This window comes from Oncorhynchus keta, chromosome 21, assembly GCF_023373465.1.
Source record: "Oncorhynchus keta strain PuntledgeMale-10-30-2019 chromosome 21, Oket_V2, whole genome shotgun sequence".
In the NCBI taxonomy this organism is placed as follows: domain Eukaryota; kingdom Metazoa; phylum Chordata; class Actinopteri; order Salmoniformes; family Salmonidae; genus Oncorhynchus; species Oncorhynchus keta.
Window position 1 is genome coordinate 47332685 of NC_068441.1, and position 17039 is coordinate 47349723.

Here is a 17039-nt window from a genome sequence, read left to right on the forward strand (position 1 = left end):
TTGCTCTCTCTTTCTCTCCTCTCCTCAGGCAGGTCTAATTTGCTCTCTCTCCTCAGACAGGTCTGATTTGCTCTCTCTTTCTCTCCTCTCTCAGGCAGGTCTGATTTGCTCTCTCTCTCCTCTCTCAGGCAGGTCTGATTTGTCCTCTCTCTCTTCTCTCAGGCAGGTTTGATTTGCTCTCTCCTCTCTCAGGCAGGTCAGATTTTTTTCTCTCTCTCCTCTCTCAGGCAGGTCTGATTTGTCCACTCTCAGGCAAGTCTGATTTGCTCTCTCTCTCCTCTCTCAGGCAGGTCTGATTTTCTCTCTCTCCTCTCTGTTCTGTCTTTGGATATGCCGGATTAAGAAATATGACATGCTATTCTATAAAATAAGGTCTCCGTAATTAATATTACCTGATTGAGCTAATCATGTAACTGTAACTAGAGAGTCGGGCACCACAAAATTATATTTATAGAGCTGTTATCTTCCGAATAAACTCTTAAAGTCCTAGTAATGTCTTACATCAATAGCAGTCAACATTAATCTTCATCTTACTTCTGTCTCATCTGAAAGTTGTAAATTCTTGGTTATCTGCAAGAACCCTGGCTAACAATTTGAATCAGCAATACAAAATTGGGTTTAATTATTTATTTACGAAATACCTAACTAATCACACAGAATTCACATACACACAATTAATCATAACTTGATTACAAATGACGTCATAAAGGAAAACGTCCCGAGTGGGCGGAACAGATATGACAGCTTGTTACACAAAGGAAAAGGGGCTGGGTTGAGTGAAAGAGGGGGAAGACTGAGGAACAAAGGGAAGGGCTATCATAAATACAGTATCTAATGCATTCTAAATTACCGCCCATTTGGAAAAGGAAAATGCAATAAATATTTACTCTGAGCTGCGCTTCAGTAGGTTGGTGGTAGATGGAAGGCCGTGTTGCCAAACCGAGTCCTCTGTCCTTTGAATAATGTCTCTGGTTGTCAATTGATATGTTGTAGTAACGTCGTTGTGTGATAGACGGGATACTCTGTCTGTTCCTTCCTACCCTGCATAATTCAACAGCTAGGAGGTATCACTGCTGTAGTGAAAAAGAGTTCAAAAGTTCATACAATTCGCAACCAAAGCTCATGCTGATGTTGGCTTCGTTCTGTAGTTATTATCTGAACCATTCTGACATAGGACCGTCGTCCTCATATCCTCGGAACAGGAAGTTATGTTGTCATCAAGGCTTTATATAGGAAGGGAGTGTGTGTCATAGTTTACAACCTCTGTCTCTTCACGTGGGCGGGCCACTGAGTGAAAACCCACATCTCACATTTTAGAAGCTAAAATCACATTTCATTCAATCACAAATCATTTCATATTCAAACATTTGATGTGTAGGCTTTCCACTGTAGAGTTTATGTCATCTTTATCATTGATGAGAATGTCTCAGATGACAACCAAACTGACATCATATTCATTAAGTACCACTGCATATGTTCAATTGGTCGGATTACCAGAATATAGTTCATTTCCCCCCACATTCTGACGTTCCCAGAATATCTTTGTTAAACAAGGGTTTTGCAAACTTCAGTAGGGTAGAGAGGAAAAAGGGGGGAAGAGGTATTTATGATTGTTATAAACCTACCCCCAGGCCAACGTCATGACATCTCTCAGGCAGGTCTGATTTGTCCTCTCTCCTCTCTCAGGCAAGTCTGATTTGCTCTCTCTCTGTCCTTTCAGACAGGGTCTGGACACAGAGGATGACCTCCAGAAGCTGCACTCTGATGGCGTGCCCACGGAGGTCACTGATTGGCTGGCTTCAACCTTCACTCAGAGGGCCCGCCACCCCGCCCGCCGCTCTGACGACAAACCAAAGTTCCGCAGCATCGTCCACGCAGTTCAGGCTGGGATCTTTGTCGAGAGGTAGATGGAAAACGTTATTATCTTCAATGAGGACATGAATTTGTAATATAAAGTAAAGGAGGCTCGCCCTGGTCCTCCTCATTAATTTGTTATATACAGTAAAGGAGGCTCGCCCTGGTCCTCCTCATTAATTTGTAATATAAAGTAAAGGAGGTCCTCCTCATTCATTTGTAATATAAAGTAAAGGAGGCTCGCCCTGGTCCTCCTCATTAATTTGTAATATAAAGTAAAGGAGGCTCGCCCTGGTCCTCCTCATTAATTTGTAATATAAAGTAAAGGAGGCTCGCCCTGGTCATCCTCATTAATTTGTAATATAAAGTAAAGGAGGCTCGCCCTGGTCCTCCTCATTAATTTGTAATATAAAGTAAAGGAGGCTCGCCCTGGTCATCCTCATTAATTTGTAATATAAAGTAAAGGAGGCTCGCCCTGGTCCTCCTCATTCATTTGTAATATAAAGTAAAGGAGGCTCGCCCTGGTCATCCTCATTCATTTGTAATATAAAGTAAAGGAGGCTCGCCCTGGTCCTCCTCATTAATTTGTAATATAAAGTAAAGGAGGCTCACCCTGGTCCTCCTCATTAATTTGTAATATAAAGTAAAGGAGGCTCGCCCTGGTCCTCCTCATTAATTTGTAATATAAAGTAAAGGAGGCTCGCCCTGGTCCTCCTCATTAATTTGTAATATAAAGTAAAGGAGGCTCGCCCTGGTCCTCCTCATTAATTTGTAATATAAAGTAAAGGAGGCTCGCCCATTCATTGGTCCACCTCATTAATTTGTAATATAAAGTAAAGGAGGCTCGCCCTGGTCCTCCTCATTAATTTGTAATATAAAGTAAAGGAGGCTCGCCCTGGTCCTCCTCATTAATTTGTAATATAAAGTAAAGGAGGCTCGCCCTGGTCCTCCTCATTAATTTGTAATATAAAGTAAAGGAGGCTCGCCCTGGTCCTCCTCATTAATTTGTAATATAAAGTAAAGGAGGCTCGCCCTGGTCCTCCTCATTAATTTGTAATATAAAGTAAAGGAGGCTCGCCCTGGTCCTCCTCATTAATTTGTAATATAAAGTAAAGGAGGCTCGCCCTGGTCCTCCTCATTAATTTGTAATATAAAGTAAAGGAGGCTCGCCCTGGTCCTCCTCATTAATTTGTAATATAAAGTAAAGGAGGCTCAGCCTGGTCCTCCTCATTAATTTGTAATATAAAGTAAAGGAGGCTCGCCCTGGTCCTCCTCATTAATTTGTAATATAAAGTAAAGGAGGCTCAGCCTGGTCCTCCTCATTAATTTGTAATATAAAGTAAAGGAGGCTCAGCCTGGTCCTCCTCATTAATTTGTAATATAAAGTAAAGGAGGCTCGCCCTGGTCCTCCTCATTAATTTGTAATATAAAGTAAAGGAGGCTCGCCCTGGTCCTCCTCATTAATTTGTAATATAAAGTAAAGGAGGCTCGCCCTGGTCCTCCTCATTAATTTGTAATATAAAGTAAAGGAGGCTCGCCCTGGTCCTCCTCATTAATTTGTAATATAAAGTAAAGGAGGCTCGCCCTGGTCCTCCTCATTAATTTGTAATATAAAGTAAAGGAGGCTCGCCCTGGTCCTCCCCTGGTCCTCCTCATTAATTTGTAATATAAAGTAAAGGAGGCTCGCCCTGGTCCTCCTCATTAATTTGTAATATAAAGTAAAGGAGGCTCGCCCTGGTCCTCCTCATTAATTTGTAATATAAAGTAAAGGAGGCTCGCCCTGGTCCTCCTCATTAATTTGTAATATAAAGTAAAGGAGGCTCAGCCTGGTCCTCCTCATTAATTTGTAATATAAAGTAAAGGAGGCTCGCCCTGGTCCTCCTCATTAATTTGTAATATAAAGTAAAGGAGGCTCGCCCTGGTCCTCCTCATTAATTTGTAATATAAAGTAAAGGAGGCTCGCCCTGGTCCTCCTCATTAATTTGTAATATAAAGTAAAGGAGGCTCGCCCTGGTCCTCCTCATTAATTTGTAATATAAAGTAAAGGAGGCTCAGCCTGGTCCTCCTCATTAATTTGTAATATAAAGTAAAGGAGGCTCGCCCTGGTCCTCCTCATTAATTTGTAATATAAAGTAAAGGAGGCTCGCCCTGGTCCTCCTCATTAATTTGTAATATAAAGTAAAGGAGGCTCGCCCTGGTCCTCCTCATTAATTTGTAATATAAAGTAAAGGAGGCTCGCCCTGGTCCTCCTCATTAATTTGAGAAAAACAATGCAACATTAAAAAACCCTCCTTCTATATAATGTTGTGAATGGGGTTTGTGAAGTGTGTGTCATAGGGTCAGGATAAATTCACTTCTGTACATTTGCAGTGGAATTCTTGATCCACATTCTGTTATAACAAGGACATCACAGATTCACTACTGAGATTGTCCAATGCAAAACATTTAATGTGCTGTTGTTCCAGGATGTTCAGAAGGGCCTACACTGCTGCCATGCCTGACCAACCTGCAGCAGTAGTTAACTGTCTCAGGGTAAGAATATGTGATCTGTTATCATTTCTAAAGGCTTTAATTGGGCTACAACATAAGGAGCAGAGCCAGGAGTTTCCCTGACCATATGACTACAGTATGAGCTATCGACCTTTTCAATTTCAGACTCCAATTCTTGAAAACCTCAATGTGCTTTGGACATAACAGATATCTGTTATCTATTTGTCTCTATCATCTCCATCTTTAGGACATTGACCGGTGGAACTTTGATGTGTTTGCCCTGAACACAGCCAGTGATGACCACGCACTACAGACCCTGGTCTTCGAGCTGGTGACACGATACGAACTCAACAGCAGATTCAAGGTCTCCACATATCACTTTGCACGTCCTTACTATTTTACCATAACTCCTTCTGTTTCTGTACAGCTTTAATTTTACATTAGCCTCTAAAAATTCTAACTTTTCTCACTGACATAAACAGCTGACTCAAACACACATAGTATTGTCTACCTTTTCTAGTGTGTAAAACTGTTTCCATAAGTAGTACCCTAGAGGGCAGACTCAGACACAGGCCAGTTAGCTGATGTAGTGTGCTGGAACACAACAGATGAACTCCGTGTGAACTTTCCATGTCATAATGTGTGGTATTACAGATCCCAATCTCCTGTCTGATGTCCTTCTTGGAGAAGCTGGAGAAAGGCTACAGTAAACACAGCAACCCCTACCACAGCAGTGTCCACGCAGCCGACGTCACACAGACCCTCCACTGTCTGCTCTTACGTACAGGACTAGTGGTACAGTACAGCTCGTCTTCTCTCCGTTTATAACATGTTATCCCTGTCATGTATTTGATTGTCACAGCTCAGGAAAGGACATTTCCCAAATTGTGTCTGCCTGGTCAGGTCACTGGCTTCAGTGTATGCATGGACTTGTATGAAATAGCAGAAGAAAATGTATAGGGTTTGTGGGAAATAATAAAGGAAAATATATATTTTTTAAGATATGTATGTTTGTATGTGTATTTCTATGCATATGTATGTGTATATTTATGTATGTATATTTATATACATATGTGTATGTATATATATACACACTATTAATATATACCCCCAAAATATATGGGGTATTGGAAATGATGAAAACAATTACATTGATGGAATCTACAATCAAAAAAGGGGAAAAAAAAGAATCCAATATAGATGTATTTACTGTAAACCAATGTAAATGTCTGCATTTGAAATACAGGTTTTTATAATAATAGTATCTGTGTTGGTCTAGCCTCCAGCACTGGTTACTCTATAATAACGATACACTAACTCTATATGAAAGGTATATGTAGGTTATGTATGTGAGGTTTATAACAAGGGTATCTGTGTGGGTCTCACATGCAGCACTGGTTGACTGAACTGGAGGTCCTGGCGTCCCTGTTTGCTGCGGCCATCCATGACTACGAACACACTGGAACTACAAACGACTTCCACATTCACACAAAGTAAGAAAAAGTCAAGTAAGATAAAGTAAAGTAAGATAAAGTAAAGTAATAATTACTGAGGTGTTCAAAGATGCATTTGATTTCAGAGTGAGTGGGAGAGAGTGAAATCGAATCCACATTTACACCAACTAAGATAGAAAATGTGTATGTTTTATTCTCTGAATTTATTACAGTTTTTCTCAATTGCTAAAACACTAAAAACCCATTGGCTGAACAAAGTTCTCAGTTGCCTGGACTCATTTAGCTAATTATGTCTGTTGTCAATACCTTAAACCATTTCACATGATAAAACACAATTTGCAGATCTCACTTAGACTTTTCAGCAACTCCAAACACATTCTCATTCTCAAAACACATTCTGCACTCTCATGCACACGTCATCCATACTGGTAAACACAAGTGGCAACAATCAAATACAAATAGAGAACATATGTCATTGATTGAACACAACCACTCAAAATTGATTTAACCTGTTTCAAATGATGCGACACAACCAATATAAGCCAGTTTAGAGAGCAAACAGGTTGTTGAAGGTGGGAAGGAGAAAGTAGAGCAAAGCAGAGTAGTAATTTCTGATCAATTTTGAGCTACTATGATAGAACATGTTTTCGTTCATCAAAAGACAATGACGGAAAAATATTAATATTTTTTTAGATTAAAAATGTACTTCTCCCTGAGAATTGTATGTTTTGAACAATGTGTTTTCTATTTTTCGGTGTATTGTTTACTGACTGCTTGAGGGTGTATATCATTTTGATCACTTTGTTTATGATTTGAGAGCAGTGTTTGATTTTGAACACAGGTAAAACTGTTTTGAGGCGAATGTTTCATTTTGCGAGAGGAGTCAGAGGTTATGTAAATAGTGCTTGAAGGTGACGTTTTGTGTTTAATGTTTTCAGGAAATGGAGCAAGGGTTCAGAAATTGTGTTTTAGCGATTGAGAAAAACTGTAAATGACTGAGGTGCTCAAAAATGCATTACAGTAAAGAGTGGGAAATGGAGAGAGAGAGAGAGAGAAAGAGAGTGAGAGAGTGAGGGAGAGAGCAAGAGAGAGAAAGAGCTAGAGAGTGTGTGTGCGTACTTGCATGTATGAGAGAGAGAGAGAGATGGAGAGAGAGAGAGAGAGAGAGAGAGAGCGAGAGACTGAAAGAGACAGAAAGAGACAGAGACAGAGAGAGAAAAAGAGAGAAAGCGACAGAGAGAGAGAGAGAGAGAGATGCTTTCAGCTCCTATTCCTTCTTAAGCAAACATATCTTATGGAGGGAAGCTGCTAATTTTAGAAGTCGATTTTCCACATAGAGACACAGAGGCACCTAAGAACTCTGTCTCCTGGCACACAGATCAACTCTTTATTTTGGGAACAAAAACACGAGGGCCTATCAACACTACAAAGAACAACGCTGTGATCACACTTCACCAGACCTGGCGCCAGGATACAGTGATTAAGGGGGCAGTTGAAATCAAGCAAGGGGGAAACATTTTTGGGGGTTCTTACATTGGAATTAAATTGAATTCTGCTTTACCACAATACACATAACATTTAAATAGAGAGACTCTGACATCATAGAGTGCTTTTGAAATGTGTGGCATATATCTGCTGCACTGAATCAGTACAATGGACAGCGCCATACAGATAGGACATTTTGGTAATGAATATAGGCTGCAAGATAGACAGGGAAATTCACTAAATACAAACAGCATGCTTTCTATTTGCTGTCCAGTCATATGGTCTATCGCATTAGATGTTCTTTTATTTTTTTATTGAAGGTGGATGTACTTTTTGCCTGAGAAATATGGATTGGTAGAGTTCCATTCAGCTATAGCTCTATATAAAACTAGATTTGAGGCGATTTGTCCTTGGCTCGGGTTGTTTTAGCTGCCCTGAATTTGCATGTTTGATTTGGTGCTTATGTGTGCTAGTATGTACTAACTAGACGGAAAAATACTGTTTAAAAAAAAATATATACAGTATAACATTCCTAAAGAAAATCAGAAGACTAGATAGAAATATGTTTTTAACATGAAGCCATGAGAGATTCTGATAATATTTGGATAATATTAATATGGTCAGATAATCTACCAGCCCTGTTTTGAGCAATGAAGAGCTAATCTGGCAGCCCTGTTTTGAGCTTTTATCTATCTTTCTTTGCTGCAGATGAACATATAACCAGACTACTCTAAGTGTGATAGGACCAGAGAAAATACTCTAAGTGTGATAGGACCAGGGATTGACCATATAACTGGACAGTACTCTAAGTGTGATAGGATCAGGGATTGACCATATAACTGGACAGTAGTCTAAGTGTGATAGGACCAGGCATTGACCATATAACTGGATAGTACTCTAAGTGTGATAGGACCAGGGATTGACCTTAAAACTGGGCAGTACTCTAAGTGTGATAGGACCAGGGGCAGTACTCCAGGTGTGATAGGACCAGGGACAGTACTCTAGGTGTGATAGGACCAGGGACAGTACTCTAGGTGTGATAGGACCAGGGACAGTACTCTAGGTGTGATAGGACCAGGGACAGTACTCTAGGTGTGATAGGACCAGGGGCAGTACTCCAGGTGTGATAGGACCAGGGACAGTACTCTAGGTGTGATAGGACCAGGGACAGTACTCTAGGTGTGATAGGACCAGGGACAGTACTCTAGGTGTGATAGGACCAGGGACAGTACTCTAGGTGTGATAGGACCAGGGACAGTACTCTAGGTGTGATAGGACCAGGGACAGTACTCTAAGTGTGATAGGACCAGGGACAGTACTCATGTGATAGGACCAGGGACAGTACTCTATAGTGTGATAGGACCAGGGACAGTTGGTGTGATCCAGACAGTACTCTAAGTGTGATAGGACCAGGGGCAGTACTCCAGGTGTGATAGGACCAGGGACAGTACTCTAGGTGTGATAGGACCAGGGACAGTACTCTAGGTGTGATAGGACCAGGGACAGTACTCTAAGTGTGATAGGACCAGGGACAGTACTCTACCAGGGACAGTACTCTAGGTGTGATAGGACCAGGGACAGTGTGATAGGACCAGGGACAGTACTCTAGGTGATAGGACCAGGGACAGTACTCTAGGTGTGATAGGACCAGGGACAGTACTCTAGGTGTGATAGGACCAGGGACAGTACTCTAAATAGGACCAGGGACAGTACTTATGTGATTAGGACCAGGGACAGTATTATAAAGGGATTGACCATATAACCAGACAGTACTCTAAGTGTGATAGGACCAGGGATTGACCTTAAAACTGGAGACAGTACCAGGGGCAGTACTATAGTGTGATAGGACCAGGGATTGACCATATAACCAGACAGTACTCTAGGTGTGATAGGACCAGGGATTGACCATATAACCAGACAGTACTCTAAGTGTGATAGGACCAGGGATTGACCATATAACCAGATAGTACTCTAAGTGTGATAGGACCAGGGATTGACCATATAACCAGACAGTACTCTAAGTGTGATAGGACCAGGGATTGACCATATAACCAGACAGTACTCAAGTGTGATAGGACCAGGGATTGACCAGATAACTGGACAGTACTCTACAGGGAGGAGGTTAAGTGCCCTGGCGGAGTGGTGGGAATAACCTCTCCCTGGACAACAGGAGACAGCGGAGAGAGCACGCCCCAATCAACATCGCCAGGGCCACATTGGAGAGGTTCAAAAGCTTCAAGTTCCTTGGCGTGCATATCACTGACGACCTGAAGTGGTACCACCTCACCAAGAAGGCACATCAGCACCTCTTCAACTACAGGAAGCTGAAGAAATTTCGCAGATGCAGATCAACAACTTTCTGTATGGCTTCATCCCCTCCTGGCAGGGAAACTGCACCGCCTGCAACTGCAGCCCCCGCAACCGCATCACCAAAAAACGCAACGCTCACAACCGCACCGCCCGCAACTACAATGCCCACTACTGCAATTCCAGCAACCACAAATGCCAGTAACCGAAAAGCCCACAAACGCCCCGCCTGCAAACACCCCGCCCACACCCGCATTGGTCTCCAGAGGGTGGTGCGGTCAGTCCAACGCATCACTGGGGGCACACTGCCAGCCCTCCAGGACATCTACAGCACCCGGTGTCACAGGAAGGCCAAGAAGATCATCAAGGTCCCCAGCCACCCAAGCCGCGGCCCGTTCACCCCAGGTCATCAGACTGTTGAACAGCCACCACTGACCGTCCACCGCCCAGTGGTCTGCCCTGAAACTTAGACACTGTTACCAGCCGGCTAAAACTCGGAACTCTACCATGCACCTTAGAGACTGCTGCCCCATGTACAGTATATAGACATTGAACACTGGTCACTTTAATAATATTTACAATGTGTTTTACACACTTTATATGTATATACCGTATTCTAGTCAAGGACCATCCTTAATAATTACTGCTGTACACACCTTTGCTATTCACATGCTGTCCATACTGTCTATACCATTTACATATACAGTTGAAGTCTGAAGTTTACATACACCTTAGCCAAATACATTTAAACGTAGTTGTTTTTTTTTACAATTCCTTACATTTAATCCAAGTAAAAAAATCCCTGTTTTAGGACAGTTAGGATCACCACTTTATTTTAACAATGTGAAATGTTTTATTTCTTTCATCACATTCCCAGTGGGTCACTCAATTAGTATCTGGTAGCATTGCGTTTAAATTGTTTTGGTTTGGGTCAAACGTTTCGAGTTGCATTCCACAACCTTCCCACAATAAATTGGGTGAATTTTGGCCCATTCCTCCTGACAGAGCACACGCTTTTTCAGTTCTGCCCACAAATGTTCTATAGGATTGAGGTCAGGTCTTTGTGATGGCCGCTCCAATACCTTGACTTTGTTATCCAATTTTGCCAAAATTTTGGAAGTATGCTTGGGGTCATTGTCCATTTGGAAGACCCATTTAAAACCAAGCTTTAACTTCCTGACTGATGTCTTAAGATGTTGCTTCAATATATCCACATAATTTCCATCCCCATGATGCCATTTATTTTGTGAAGTGCACCAGTCCCTCCTGCAGTAAAGCACCCCCACAACATGATGCTGCCACCCCCGTGCTTCACGTTTGGGATGGTATTCTTCGGCTTGCAAGCCTCCCCATTTTTCCTCCAAACATAACAATGGTAATTTTGGCCAAACAGTTCTATTGTTGTTTCATCATTCCAGTGGACTTTTCTCCAGAAAGTACAATCTTCTTCCCCGTGTGCAGTTGCAAAACCTAGCCTGACTTTTTATGGCGTTTTTTGGAGGAGTGGCTTCTTCCTAGCTGAGTGGCGATATAGGACTTGTTTTGCTGTGGATATAGATACTTTTGTACCTGTTTCCTCCAGCATCTTCACAGGGTCCTTTGCTATTGTTTTGGGATTGATTTGCACTTTTCGCACCAAAGTACATTCAACTCTAGGAGACAGAATGCGCCTCCTTCCTGGGCGGTATGACGGCTGTGTGGTCCCATGGTGTTTATACTTGCGTACTATTGTTTGTAGAAATGAACGTGGTACCTACAGGCATTTGGAAATTGCTCCCAAGGATGACCCAGACTTGTGGAGGTCTACAATTCTATTTCTGAGGTCTTGGCTGATTTCTTTTGATTTACCCATGATGTCAAGCAAAGAGGCACTGAGTTTGAAGGTAGGCCTTGAAATACATCCACAGGTTCACCTCCAATTGACTCAAATTATGTTAATTATCCCATCAGAAGCTTCTAAAGCCATGACATCATTTTCTGGAATTTTCCAAGCTGTTTAAAAGCACAGTAAACTTCTGACCCACTAGAATTGTGATACAGTGAGTTATAAGTGGAATAATCTATCTGTAAACAATTGTTGGAAAAATGACTTGTGCCATGCACAAAGTAGATGTCCTAACCGACTTGCGGAAACTATAGTTTGTTAACAAGAAATTTGTGGAGTGGTTGAAAAACGAGTTTTAATGACTCCAACCTAGTGTATTTAAACTTCTGACTTCAACTGTATATTCCGTTCTGATATTTCAGATTTTTTTTAAACTTGTGGATGATGTGTGTATTGTTATTGAATTGCTAGATATTATATATATATATGTTTTATTTTGATTTCAGTCATTTTTACACCCCCAGTAAAATGTTATTTTTACTCCTGAATCTTGGGCACCTCCACTGGGATTATTCAGTTGCATTGCATCACATTTCCTCATTATACTGTTACGACAGTACTACTTAAATGCTCTTTTTGTTCTGCTTGCAAATGGAAGCAGATTAATCCTAAAAACAAGTACTAAGCTGTTGCTGCAGTCTTGAAAATTTGTTGTACAGCCTAAACATTGACAATTAAATGTCTCCTTTTTTTTGCACTTGCCTAAGTTTTCTACACAGTGTTTATCCCTACGGGGAATCCCATTTACTGTGTAGCGCTGATATCTGTTTATTATCCATTTCTAAGTGCCTAGTAAACATGTATGCAAATGACTTTCGACAGGGGGCTTGATATTGGATGTGACTCAATTAACTTGCTCCTGCTCCTTTCTCCTGAGTCATTTATGTCCATCTGTTCTCTTCTCTCATTACCTCTTTATTACAGCTCCACCACTCAGAATCTCACTATCTGGTGATATTACATTTACATAAGTATTCAGAACTTTTACTCAGTACTTTGTTGAAGCACCTTTGGCAGCGATTACAGCCTCGAGTCTTCTTGGGTATGACGCTACAAGCGTGGCACATCTGTATTTGGGAAGTTTCTCCCATTATTCTCTGCAGATCCTCTCAAGCTCTGTCAGGTTGGATGGGGAGCGTCGTTGCACAACTATTTTCAGGTCTCTCCAGAGATGTTCGATCGGGTTCCATGCTCTGGCTGGGCCAATCAAGGACATTCAGAGTCCTGAAACCACTCCTGTGTTGTCTTGGCTGTGTGCTTAGGGTCATTGTCCTGTTCGAAATTGATATTTCGCCCCAGTCTGAAGTCCTGAGCGCTCTGGAGCAAGTTTTCATCAAGAATCTCTCTGTACTTTGCTCCGTTCATCTTTCCCTTAATCCTGACTAGTCTCCCAGTCCCTGCAGATGAAAAACATCCTCACAGCATGATGCTGCCACCATCATGCTACATCGTAGGGATGGTACCAGGTTTCCTCCAGACGTGACGCTTAGCATTCAGGCCAAAAAGTTCAATCTGAGAGTCTTTAGGTCTGAGAGTCTTTAGGTGCCTTTTGGTAAACTCCAAGCAATGAGGAGTGGCTTCCGTCTGGCCACTTGCCTGATTGGTGGAGTTCTTCAGAGATGAGTTCTTCTGAAAGGTTCTCCCTTCTCCACAGTGGAACTCTCGAGCTCTGTCAGAGTGACCATCGGGTTCTTGGTTACCTTCCTGACCAAGGCCCTTCTACTTCAATTGCTCAGATTGGCCAGGTGGCAGCTCTAGGAAGAGTCTTGGTGGTCCCAAACTTCTTCCATTTATGAATGGTCAATTCCTTTGACGTCATGGCTTGGTTTTTGCTCTGACATGCACTGTCAACTGTGCTACCTTATATAGACAGGTGTGTGCCTTTCCAAATCAATTGAATTTCCCACAGGTGGACTCCAGTCAAGTTGCAAAAACATCTCAAGGATGATCAATGGAAACGGGATTCATCTGAGCTCAATTTCGAGTCTCATAGCAAAGGTTCTGAATACTTATGTAAATAAGGTATTTCCTTTTTAAAATCTTTAATACATTTGCAAGAATGTATAAAAACCTGCTTTTGCTTTGTCATTTTGGGATATTGTGTGTAGATTGCTGAGGATTTTTTAGTATTGAATCTATTTTAGAATAAGGTTGTAACGTAACAAAATATGAAAAAAGTCAAGGGGTCTGAATACTTTCTGAATGCACTGTATGTGCTTTATCCAACCCCTCTGACTGTCATTGTCATGCCATACGTGTTTCTGTAAAACAAAGGACATATAATATCCTGGTCCCAGATCTGTAGGATTAGGGTTAAAGCTAAGGCATGACAACAGTAGTCAGATAATTTAGCTAAAGCCCGATCATTGAAGTAGAACCAATCTAGCTATTACTTCATGATTGTTTTTCATCTGTGTGTGTTTTGTGTAGGTCAGACTTTGCTATGATCTACAACGACCGGTCAGTCCAGGAAAGCCACCACATCAGTGCTGCGTTCCATCTTCTACAGGATGACCAATCCAACATCTTCATTAACCTCAACAGAGAACAGTGGATGTAGGAGAGATGTACTGTATCAATATGCTGTGAGACAGACAGACAGACAGACAGACAGACAGACAGACAGACAGACAGACAGACAGACAGACAGACAGACAGACAGACAGACAGACAGACAGACAGACAGAAGCAAACCCAACCACAACTCCCCTTTGAGCAGCACAAATCTATGTTACCATGGGAACAGAGAAACCCATCAGGACAGTCTGGAAAGGTTAGATGGGTGTGTTTATGCGTTTGTGTGTGAAAGGGCAGTCTGGAAAGGTTACATGGGTGTGTTTCTGTGTGTGTGACAGGGAGCTGCGAGCGCTGGTGATAGAGATGGTGTTGGCTACAGACATGTCGTCTCACCTTGTCCAGGTCAAAGCCATGAAGGGGTGTCTGCAGCAGCACGAAGGGTACGTGCTGCTCCACGCTTTACCCAGGTCACATCATCTGAGATGTAGATTATGGTGGTACAGATGTAGGATCTTAATTTGAGACAATTTGCTATAGCAGGAAAATAATCCTTGAGCAACAGGAAATGTGAAGTATTATGTGGATTATAATGAATGTATGGGTTGATATAATTTTCGTTAGAGCAAGTCAAGTCTGACTTTTTAAAGTAGAAATGACAAACGTTAGAAGACTTTTTAATCCTCAAAAATACTACAAGTTTGCATTTCCTGCCATGCAGGGAAATTCTCAACAACAAAATAGGGATCAAATGATCTGTAGGCCTACTTGATAGCACATTGTGAGAAAGGTACTATATTAAATTACATATTTTTTCAGACATATTGATGGATTTCATTCCTGTTAATACTTGAAGAGCAAGTATTATCAGAATTTAAAATGAATGTGCTGTGTAACTCTCCCATTGACTCCAATGATCAACATGACAGCCAAAGAAGCTCAAGTTCTGTTCTGGTCCATATCTAGCAGTCACTCGTGGTCATTTGTTTCCTGTGGTCAACAGCATAGACAAACCAAAAGCGCTGTCCCTACTACTGCACACTGCAGACATCAGCCACCCCTCTAAGCCCTGGAGTCTACACTCTCGCTGGACCAAAGCCCTCATGGACGAGTTCTTCAGACAGGTAGGACCCATGGAGGAACTTACAACTGGGTACAGGGTTTTCTTGACTGTTTCAGTTTTAGATAGTCTTTGGTACTGTGTTGGTCCTGGGTCGTCTTCTGTACTGTGTCGGTTCTGGATCGTCTTCTGTACTGTGTCGGTCTTGGATCGTCTTGTGTATTGTGTCGGTCCTGGATTATCTTGCTCATTGTTGTTGATTGTCTTTGAAACATTTTTTTCTCTCTTTCTGTTTCTCTGAGGGTGACAGAGAGGCAGAGCTTGGTCTTCCCTTCTCTCCACTGTGTGATCGGAACAGCACCCTGGTCGCAGAGTCACAAATAGGCAAATTATAAGACATTACTGCACATGGTCATCACTGAGTCATCCATTTGAGTCATCACTGAGTCATCCATTTGAGTCATTACTGAGTCATCCATTTGAGTCATCACTGAGTCATCCCTGAGTCATCATCAACCATCAATATATATGCTCTCATTTTATATACTTTGGACAATGTGTATGCAAAACCATACTGTCTAAAGCACATATGCAGGTTGTGTATGAAGCTGTGATCTTTAACATGTAAAAACAGGGTTGTTACATAATGTATAATATTAGTATTATTAGACATACATGTTAGTCATTTAGCAGACACCCTTATCCAGAGCCACTTGTAGTAGTAAGTGCATACATTTTCAAACTACGTAGCAATTTTTTTTGTAGTATATAGCTAACAATACTGTTTTTGTAGTATATAGCTAACAATACTGTTTTTGTAGTATATAGCTAACAATACTGTTTTTGTAGTATATAGCTAACAATACTGTTTTTGTAGTATATAGCTAACAATACTGTTTTTGTAGCATATAGCTAACAATACTGTTTTTGTAGCATATAGCTAACAATACTGTTTTTGTAGTATATAGCTAACAATACTGTTTTTGTAGTATATAGCTAACAATACTGTTTTTGTGCGCAGGTTTCATAGACTTCATAGTCGACCCTACGTTCTCCCTACTGACTGACATGGCTGAGAAGATAGTCATTCCCCTGGTGGAAGACAACCCAGGCCCACCAGACCCCTGCAATCGACATAGGTGGCATTCAAAGCATGTTTATTAGACTAGAACCCCAGCTTAGACGTTAGTTAGCTAGTTGGTTTCTTAACTTGTACCTACGCACGACAAATACTTTCAAACACTTGATATGTGTTTGACTCAGGGCTGATGCCTTTTTTGTCTTTTTTTTTCAGTAATCTGTGGAAGGAGAGTTCCAGAGGACTACAGTGGAGCTTGTCTCACATCACCTCAGAACTGGTCAGCTTCAGATCCACCTGGACACGACACACAGAAGACAACAAGTTCAAATGGAAGGAGAGCGGCTCCAATGGTAATGTGACAGACTTCTATTAACACCCTGTTGTAGCTCAGAGGTGGGCAATCTTACCTTGCCAGGTATGGCTGGTTGGGGTGGTGTATTGACGCTTGGCTGGAATCCCAACACCAGCTGTCGCAGTGTATGATTGATTGCTCACCCCTTGGATTGGCTCTATGAATACTCAGTGGCTGCATCCCAAATGACACTGTATTCTGGCGCAGCCAGTGTCTCTCTTTGATTTCCAAAAAGATTGAGGAGATATCAAGGAGACATACAGTAAGCCATGTTTATACCTGGTACTAACATCCATCCATCTTGTGTCTGGATCATGTCCACATTCTGATTATGCCCACATTTTCAGCCAGGTTTAGATGATTAAAAGAAGCATTATGAACTGATTTCGATCAGATCTTGTAAGTGTAAATGGACAAGATCAGGATGAATATTCTTTCCAACCTATTGTATTTCAATCAAACTATCATACTATCATGCTATCACACCATCATATGATCATCCTATCATATAATCATGCTATTATGCTATCATATCATACTGTCATACCATCATGCTA

The 17039-nt window shown here is 41.6% G+C and overlaps 1 protein-coding gene across 1 annotated transcript in view; it reads left to right on the top strand.

Moving 5' to 3' along the window:
* The window catches only part of LOC118400623 (dual specificity calcium/calmodulin-dependent 3',5'-cyclic nucleotide phosphodiesterase 1B-like), a 40266-nt gene that overhangs the window by 20246 nt on the left and 2981 nt on the right, over positions 1-17039 (top strand). The window contains exons 3-13 of the mRNA XM_052474056.1: positions 1721-1903; positions 4320-4386; positions 4592-4708; positions 4999-5139; positions 5737-5837; positions 13906-14031; positions 14331-14432; positions 14993-15113; positions 15352-15433; positions 16071-16188; positions 16344-16480. Coding sequence (XP_052330016.1) covers positions 1721-1903; positions 4320-4386; positions 4592-4708; positions 4999-5139; positions 5737-5837; positions 13906-14031; positions 14331-14432; positions 14993-15113; positions 15352-15433; positions 16071-16188; positions 16344-16480 — 1295 coding nt within the window. The remainder of the gene's footprint in view (positions 1-1720; positions 1904-4319; positions 4387-4591; positions 4709-4998; positions 5140-5736; positions 5838-13905; positions 14032-14330; positions 14433-14992; positions 15114-15351; positions 15434-16070; positions 16189-16343; positions 16481-17039) is intronic.